This window comes from Sus scrofa, chromosome 9, assembly GCF_000003025.6.
Source record: "Sus scrofa isolate TJ Tabasco breed Duroc chromosome 9, Sscrofa11.1, whole genome shotgun sequence".
Classification (NCBI taxonomy): Eukaryota; Metazoa; Chordata; class Mammalia; order Artiodactyla; family Suidae; genus Sus; species Sus scrofa.
Window position 1 is genome coordinate 53,365,102 of NC_010451.4, and position 9,192 is coordinate 53,374,293.

Sequence of the window (9,192 nt, forward strand, 5' to 3'; positions counted from 1 at the left end):
ATCTACGTAGACGCCAGGCTTGCCAATGGCGGGTAGGGGCGGGCCTAGGCGGGGCTCTCGGGGACGCACGGAAGGGGTCGACAGCCTATCAGGCGGAGGGGCGGGGAGCCGCTGGCCAATGGGCACGCTCGGATGAATGGCCCGTGGCGCAGAGCAGTGACGGCTGGCTTACCAGTGTAGGGTACCCTCCCACAGCGGCCGGACGCTGGAGGGCCATGCTTCGGAGGGCGCTGTGGCTCGGCTTGCGCCGGGGCCTCTTGGGCCGGGAGCTAGGCACACGCAGAGGAGGCTCTACTCTGGGTAAAGTTGAGGGCAGCGGAGGGTATCATGGTTCTGGGATGCCCCCAATGTCCAGCCATGTGACCTTCAGGACTTGGGATCCCTGGCCACGCTCAGAAGACAGTGGGTCGCTGGAAGAAGGGATATCTTACCTGCCAGAGCTTGTACAGTCTGGACAGGTGTATGGATCCAGAGGTTGCCCTTCTCAGGTGACAAATCCCAGTTCGTTCTATGCCTGAGCTTACCGCCAGAATAACAGCCAGGGTGATTCATTGGTTTGATAGAAGTGCATTAAGTCCTGCTCGCATGCAGGATGCTGTTCTTAGTGTTGTAGTCATGAAAGAGGAAAGAAGAGAAGGAGGATTCGATATATGTTCTGGAGGTGCCTGAAGTGTAGCTGGAAAGGAAAGGCTTCAATAGACCAGTTCAAGGCTGGAAAGTTCAAGAGGAAAGAAGAGAAGGAGGATTCGATATATGTTCTGGAGGTGCCTGAAGTGTAGCTGGAAAGGAAAGGCTTCAATAGACCAGTTCAAGGCTTCAATAGACCAGTTCAACCCAGCTTAAGAGTTATGCCCTGCACTGCCAGGGGAGTAGCTAGTATACATGGAACAGATGCGAACCGAGGTCAGCCTTGAAAGATGATGTTTACTGATTCAAGGAAGGTATGATGTCCAGGTGCTGGAGAACTGAACAAAGGTTAGGAGAAAAATACTGTTCTTACGCAAGGAATTAGCAAAGGCCATCCAGATAGAGTTTGAGTAGTAGTATGAAATATAGTCTGGAGAGGTAAAATAAATCCAGATCAAAGAAAGAGTCACATGCTGCTGAGAAGAGTTTGAACTTGAACTGGAGACAAGACTCAGAGATTTGTGAGTTAGGTGTGAAAGTCAAAAGGATTCATGTATTCAAAACATTTATTAAGCACTTAGGAGGTACCAGGTACTGTGCTGGGCTGGCTATTTCGGTGAAGAAGGTAGAATACAGTATGAAGCAATCCCAGAGAAATGCAAGGTTGCAGGTGTGTTGCATGCTGCAAAAGAGCCATTCACGGAGCTATGAGATAGTGTGACAGGAGAACTTGGCATAGTCAAGGGGGCATCTCTGAGAAAATAATAACTGGGCTGAGATCTAAAGGAAGCAAGGGATTAACTGGGCAAAGAAGTGGGCACAGAGTTTCAAAGCAGAGAGGTCACCTGTGTGGACCCCTGTGATAAGAATGAGGAGCTGGGGCTGGAGTGTGCAGAGAAGACTAGGAGAATAGGAGCCAGATTGTACAGTGTCTTCAAGGGCCACGTGGAAAGTTTTGGACTTTAATCCTTAGAGTAACGGAAAACCACTGGAGGGTTTAAGCAAGAGGGCATGTGATTAAAATAGTGTTTAGAAAAAGATCATTCTAGCTATGCAAGAGGGAAATGAGTGGAAACAGCTGAGAGAAACAGTATCATGGTTTGTTCTAGGGCGGTGGTGGTACAGATGAAGAAAAAGGGAGAGGTTGGGGAGGTATTTAGGAGGCAAAGTCATCAGGACTTGATGACAGGACAGGAATGTAGGTGTGCTGGTGGTGACAGAATAAGCTGCTGTTCAGAGGGTCCATGCTCCAGAGGACACTGGACATCTTGGTGCCTGGACATCTTGGTGCCTGGGCTCAGGCAAGAGAAAGGTCTGCACAGAAGAGAGATATGTGTGAGTCGCCTAGCCTAGGGAGAGAGTAGAGAGGGTTAATTTTAGGAAAGGTGAATCTCGCTGGGCTGGGCATCATGCCCACAAAGGAAGAGAGACTCTGGCATGGAGACCATGAAGCAAAGCTAGGAATGCTGCTGGGTGCGGGCTAACCTTGTGAGAAGGGGTGACAATGAGAATTGAAAGCTCAGTGTCAGTTTAGCCCACCTTTTCCTCTGCCCATTCTCTAACTGCCCCCACCTCCTGGAAAGGAGACCTTCGGCCCTCTTTGACCATAACTGCATCCCACAGACTGGGATGGAAAAGTGTCCAATATTAAGAAGAAGATCCAGTCCATCCTTCCTGGAGGGGCCTGGAAGCCACTGTACGACACCAGCCACCTGCCCCCTGAACAAGCAGATGTGGTGATTGTGGGGGGTGGGGTGCTTGGCCTGTCCGTGGCCTATTGGCTGAAGAGGTTGGAAAAGCGGCGAGGTGCCATTCGGGTGCTGGTGGTGGAGCGGGACCACACGGTGAGGTCCGGGGTTGGGCAGAGTCATGAGACGGGCACCAGGGACTCAAGGGACGGGGGAAGGGGAGGAGAGGAAAGACCTCTGTCCTTGACGGTCCAAAGGGCAGGGACTGGGCTTTGGTCCTTGTTGAGAAATAGTCCCAGGTTCCTCCTACCTGGACAACACAGATTTTGCTTTGGGAAGCAAATTTGGTAGTGTTGGCTCTTTTGCAATCTCACAGGTCTGGCCTGCAGTCAAGCTGCAATTAACACAGTTATCGCAACCCCTTTTCAGGTTGTGTGACTTCCAAGGTTTTTGCGCTTTGATCGTTCCTGTCTACCCCTGCCAGTTAGTCATGAATCTTGCTCCTTTGACCATATGCCTCTATTTTCCACAATCAGTAAAGCAAATGTCCATCTGCTGCCTTGGACATCCAGCCTGTCACCATTTTGCCTGACTGTGCCCAGCCCTTTTTAGATGACTGAGCCTCTCTGCCAAGCACATCTGTTAATAAGGATTTTAATAACTGTTGCCCTTGTGGGGCTGCTGGTTAACTTGCACATGGGTTTATCCATGTCAACCCCTCTTAGATTATAAAGTGGCCAGTAGAACTCCCCTTAAATTTTTGGCATGTGTCTCTCACCCTCTATTATGGTGTTCTGCTCACATGTACGTCACCTTCTCTTGTCTCTACAGTATTCCCAGGCCTCCACGGTGCTTTCTGTGGGCGGGATTCGTCAGCAGTTCTCACTGCCTGAGAACATCCAGCTCTCCCTCTTTTCAGCCGAATTTCTACGGAACATCAATGTAAGTGTGATGAGATCGGGGGGTTGGTGGTGACCCTTCCATTAGCCCAGAGAGGGGAGCAGCCCAGTCGGTGGGGGTACTTGGAGCAGGAGTTCGAAGTTCTGGTTTTCTTCCCAGGGGCGGTGCCTGGAGAGGGCTTCTCCCTGGGTTGAGGCCCCCGAGCCTGGGGCTGTGGTAAGAGGTCCAGGAAAGCCCTCCCTCCCTTCTTTTCTTTTTTGCTTTTTAGGGCCACACTCTTGGCGTATGGAAGTTCCCAGGCTGGGTCGAATTGGAACTGCAGCTGCCAGCCTATACCACAGCCACAGCAGCACTGGATCCAAGCTGCATCTGTGACCTACAGCACAGCTCACGGCAACACCATTTCCTTAGCCCACTGAGAGAGTCCAAGGATCAAACCTGCAATTTCATGAATCCTAGTCAGGTTCATTAACCTCTGGGCCATGAAGGGAACTCCCCTCCCTCCCTTCTTGAAGTCAGCTTCTTCAAGGAGCTTTTTTTTCTTGGCTTTTTAGGGCTGCACCCACAGCATATGGAGGTTCCCAGGCTAGGGGTCGAATCGGAGCTATAGCCGCCAGCCCACACCACAGCCACAGCCACACCAGATCTGATCTTCATGTGCTGCCCACACCAGAGCTCATGGCAATGCCAGATCCTTAACCCACTGAGCGAGGCCAGGGACAGAACCTGCAATCTCATGGTTACTGGTCAGATTGATTTCTGCTGTGCTACAATGGGAACTCCAGCTTCTTCAATGAGCTTTTCTTTGCACACAGGAGTACTTGGCTGTGGTCGATGACCCTCCCCTGGACCTCCAATTCAACCCCTCTGGGTACCTCTTTCTGGCTTCAGAGAAGGGGGCTGCGACCATGGAAAACAACGTGAAGGTTCAGAGGTGGGCGCCTGGCACAGCTTCCATGCTGTGTCTCAGCTGCCTGCATGCAGTGGGTCCTGACTCACTTTAGGCACCAGGCTGATGGAGCTGACAGGACGGGGCCCTGCTTTCTAGGAGCTTCGTCTGTCAGGCAGACACGGGCAGCCCGCCCATGCCCCTGCTAATGCTGTAACACAGACAGCACCGCCACCGTGGTTCCTAAATTGCTGGGAAATGAGAACCACCCAGGACGTGTCCCGCTTCCTAAGTCAGGATCCCAGGGAGGGCCCCTAAAATCTGCGGGTGTTCTCCCTAAGAGCCAGGGGGTAAAGCTCGAAGGCTTTGCAGGCCATACAGCCTTTGTTACAAACAAAACCCTGCAGCTGAAGCACAGAATCACCCACCTACAAAAATACAAGCAGATGAGGGGCTCGTGTGAAAGACAGGCCATGGCCAGACTTGGTGATGCCGCCCCAAGTGGGTCTCATGACCAGTCAAGCGTGACCATCTTTAACAGGTACATCTATGAGTCTCACTGGTGACGTCAGGTCACATCCTAAATGCTTTACAAGTAGTTATTCATTTACTCATCACAATATCCCCATCTTACATGTAGGGAAACTGAGGCATGTGGCGCTAGTAAGTGGTGGCCCTGGGATTTGAACCAGGCAATCTGGCTCGTGACTGTGTCCTTCTAGTGCCTATGATGCTGCCTTTGGGCATCAGCATCCCAGAGGAGATAGTTATGCTGGTGAACAGGACTGCACTAGGAGGCAGACAGGAAGGCCATCCCAGGCAGGAGTGGAGGGAACAAAGTGACCCACCCTTGTTGCAAAAGTTCGTGGAGCAGTTAGGGGGTGCCCGGCAGTTAAGTGTAGCAGAGGGAGGATAGGGCGTCAGAGATGTCAGATGCTAAAGGGTCTCGGCTGGGAGCGGGGTCTTTTCTAGGCAGCAAGTTTCCGTGGGGACTTTAGGAAGGAGGAGTGCGGCAAATGGGGTGACTTGTGACTTGCTTCTGCCCCTGCACACTCCGCCTCTCCAAAACACGCACACACACCCACACATTTCTCCAGGCAGGAAGGAGCCAAAGTTTGTCTGATGTCTCCAGAGCAACTTCGGAAGAAGTTTCCTTGGATAAACACAGAGGGAGTGGCTTTGGCATCTTATGGTGAGGCTTGCTTGCAGAGGGGGCGAGGGGTGCGGGGCTTCAGGTTAGAAGACTCAGCACCCCCCAGCCAAGTCACGGAGGAGCGCTTCCCCCAGGCCATGCTGGCTCTGCTGGTCTTCCACAGGATTTGACTCTGGTTGATCAGCATGACTTTCCTCCACTTATGAGCCCTAAAGAGTTTGAGACACACGAAAAACAGAAGAGGGGGGTCCTGGCCCCTCTTGACAAGTCCACTTTCTCCTCACAGGGTTGGAGAATGAAGGTTGGTTTGACCCCTGGTGTCTGCTCCAGGGGCTTCGGCGAAAAGTCCAGTCCATGGGGGTCCTTTTCTGCCAAGGAGAGGTAACACGTGAGTCCGCGACCCCGTGCTCACCACTCATGTCCTCTGGCAGTCAGGACACTGACCTAGACGGGGTCTCGCCTTCACACACAGGCTGAGCGAGGGCAGGGGAGGTCCTGGGCATCTTGCCTCTCACTCCTGACTGGGTTTCTCCATGACTCGTGATCTGCTGGAAGAGTTGAGCATTCCTGTGCGCTGCGGCCAAGTTCATCCCTGTTCCCCCGTCTCTGTGTGCTTCAGTGTCTAAGGGAAGCTCCCAGCCTTCCAGCTTTCTTTCCTCATGAAACTAGAGGAATCCCCCTTTCCTTCCTCTTCAGGGCTTCAGGGGCATATTTTATTTTCTTTTTCCTATAGGTTTCGTCTCTTCATCTACCCACATGGAGACCATCAGTGGGGAGGAAGTGACTTTGAAAAGGATCCATGAAGTCCAAGTAAGTTCCCAGTTTAGGTTTCTTCTTTACCGAAGTGCAGAGGCGAGAACAGCAATGATTCCTTTTGATTTCCTTCTGCCCACTTCCAGGGTGGGTAAACTGAAGCTCAGAAAGTAAAGTACTGTTCCCAGTGGCCGTTGTGTGGGCCAGAGCCTCCCTCCCTTCCCCTCTGGTGCCCGCAGGTGAAGATGGACTGCAGCCAGGAGTACCAGCCTGTGGAATGTGCCATAGTGGTCAACGCCGCCGGGGCCTGGTCCGGGCAAATTGCAGAGCTGGCTGGTGTTGGGAAGGGGCTGCCTGGCACTCTGCAGGGCACCAAGCTGCCTGTGGAGCCAAGGAAGAGGTGCCTTTCCCAGGGCAGCTGATGGGTGGCAAAAGCAGAGTGGGGGACGGGGGCAGAATTGCTGTTCCCACCACTTCTAACATCGCTGGTCATGGCAGGTATGTGTACTTGTGGCACTGCCCCCAGGGACCAGGCCTGGAGGCACCGCTCGTTGCAGACCTCAGTGGAGTCTATTTCCGCCGGGAAGGACTAGGCAACAACTACCTGGGCGGCTGCAGCCCCGCCGAGGTAAGCTACGTGGGGCAGGGGTGCCAGGAGGGAGACTGTCATTTAGGAGTCAGGCTTCTTTGGAAGGCGCAGAGCAGGTATTGATGTCACAGTCCCCTCTGGTTTGAATTGAGGTCTCTTCCCCCACCCTTACCTACCGAGGGGACTGATGAAAAGGGTCAGTGAGGCCGGGCTCTGCCCTTGTGTCCCAGGCAACATAAGCCTTGTCCCCACCTCTCACCCCAGGAGGAAGAACCAGACCCAGGGAACCTGGAAGTGGACCATGATTTCTTCCAAGAGAAGGTGTGGCCCCCTTTGGCCTGGAGGGTACCAGCTTTTGAGACTCTAAAGGTAACTCAGAGGAGGGAGTTCCCATTGAAGCTGAGCAGGTTACGAACTCAAGTAATATCATAAGGACACGGGTTCAATCCTTGGCCTCGCTCAGTGGGTTAAAGATCCGGTGTTGCCCTGAGCTGTGGTGTAGGTCGCAGATGCAGCTCAGATCCCACATTGCTGTGGCTGTGCTGTAGGCCTGCAGCTGCAGCTCTGATTTGACAGAGGGCTCCGCATCTTGTGCCCCCACAGGTTCAGAGAGCTTGGGCTGGCTATTACGACTACAACACCTTTGACCAGAATGGCGTGGTCGGCCCCCACCCCCTCATCGTCAACATGTACTTTGCAACAGGCTTCAGTGGCCACGGGCTCCAGCAGGCCCCGGCCGTGGGGAGGGCCGTGGCAGAGATGGTGCTAGAAGGCCACTTCCAGACCATCAACCTGAGCCCCTTCCTTTTCACCCGCTTTTACTTGGGAGAGAAGGCCCTGGAGCACTGTATCCTCTGAGCCTGTAAGCACCTCACTGGGCCCCACTGCCACTGCCCCCTCTGTCACCCTGGCTCTAACTCCCGCTCGTGCTCACACCTTCTCACTGCTCAATTCCTCTCCAGCACCACAGGCTCTCCTCCACCCTCCTCTTGTCCAGGGCATCCTGCTCCCATGTGTGGCTAGGTGGGCAAGTGGACCACTGTGCCTGAGGCCCAGCCCGATGCCACCCACCAGGAGCCCAGCTGGACAGAACACCTCAGGACTGGCTCCTTCCTGGTACCGACCCAGAAGGACTGCCTCTGCCCCTCTCAGCAGACCCAGCAGAGCCCAGGCAGGGAGCATCCTGGAGCAACCCGGCCCAGATTACTGACTTGCCTCCTTGTTCATCAGTCAATAAATGTGATTAACTCCTTCCTTTCAGTCTTCCATCCCTTCTTCTTTTCACTTCACAGCCGTTGCTTTTGAAACACCCTCCTAGCCTTTGATAGGAGGCTGAGAGGAGCACAGTTCCTGCAGGGGTTTGGTTGTAGAGGGAAGGAAAGTGTTCATTCATCTAGTCAGTATTTATGGGGCTCCAACTCTTGGCCGGGCCTGGGGCTACATGTTAGAGACACACCAGCAGGCAGAGTATAGTATTTGTCTCCACTGGAGCCCCTGGAGGGCCCGTCAGGAACAAGGCAGGTAGCTGGAGGGACCCCACCACATCTGAGGCATGAGGCAAAGAGGATGCTGAAGCCATGGACAGAGGCAGGAGAGAAGCCTGGAGAGTGAGGTGTCCCACAGGCCCCGGTGGAAGATCAGCAGTATAAGTGCACACACGGGCCAGATTCAGTACCAAGAGGGTCTATGGGGACCTTAGGGGGGACAGTCCCAGGAAGAAATGCACTCAGTGGGGCTGAGTGCAGACCGCTGTTCAGAGGGAGAAGTGCCTGGGAATAGAGAGCTAGTCAAAGGCCCACTCCCGCCCCCCAAAGGGCCTCTGGGGAGAAGAAGGAAACAAAAGATGGAGATGGGCCTCCCTGATCATCAGCAGGGTGAGCAAGGGAGGGAGGGAGGAGAGGGCAGATGTGCTCCCAGGGGTTCGGGGTGAGGGTGGGCGGGGAAGAGCCAAGACTAATTAGATAAGCAGAAGAGGAAGAGCCACCTGAATGCAGAATGAACTTGTGCTGAAAGACAGGAAGGAACTTGCCAGGGCAGGGGGCAAGGACGAGGCAGGTCAAACCCAACATCCGTGTTAGCTCCGTACAGCACCCTCCTTTGGGCCCAGTATCCACTCATTCTTCCTTTAGTACAGACACTCCATCTGGGGTCAGGAGGAAAAAGTCCTTCATCAGGCTCCTTCCGCAAAAGCTATTTCCTCCAGGAAGCCAAAGGCCGCACTTGTTAGAAAAACGTTATGAATCCTCCACACTCCCACAGAGCTTCATTCAGGCTGCAGGAAAGCACTTACCTTTGCATCTGTCTTCCCTGTTACACTGTGAAAGGCACTCAGGGCCAAGCCTTCACCTTCCTCCCAACATGGAGCTTGCTCTATCCTTGGCTCTCAGAGTTCTTACCTGAGTTCCTCTCCTCCCACTGGAGCCAGATCCAACCCTGGCCAAAGGGAATTTCCAGTCTAATGGAGATAAGCTACTTGAGCACCAGGCCAAATAACACTAGGTACTGGGTGGGGAGGGGATTTCTGGGAAGGAGATGGGAAGGGCAGGGATGGCAAAGCTTTTCCTGCATAAGCTGAAAAAATGACCCTTTCCAG

The 9,192-nt window shown here is 53.6% G+C and overlaps 1 protein-coding gene across 3 annotated transcripts; it reads left to right on the forward strand.

The window, feature by feature from the left end:
* FOXRED1 (FAD dependent oxidoreductase domain containing 1) lies at nt 159-7,854 on the forward strand. Of its 3 annotated transcripts, none has more exons than XM_005667490.3 (12): nt 159-300; nt 2,251-2,471; nt 3,147-3,257; nt 4,031-4,149; nt 5,202-5,296; nt 5,544-5,645; nt 5,991-6,067; nt 6,250-6,410; nt 6,509-6,638; nt 6,864-6,968; nt 7,203-7,461; nt 7,597-7,854. In XM_005667490.3, the coding sequence occupies exons 1-11, from the start codon at nt 216-218 to the stop codon at nt 7,455-7,457; spliced, it is 1,461 nt and encodes a 486-aa protein (XP_005667547.1). In that variant the 5' UTR covers nt 159-215; the 3' UTR covers nt 7,458-7,461; nt 7,597-7,854.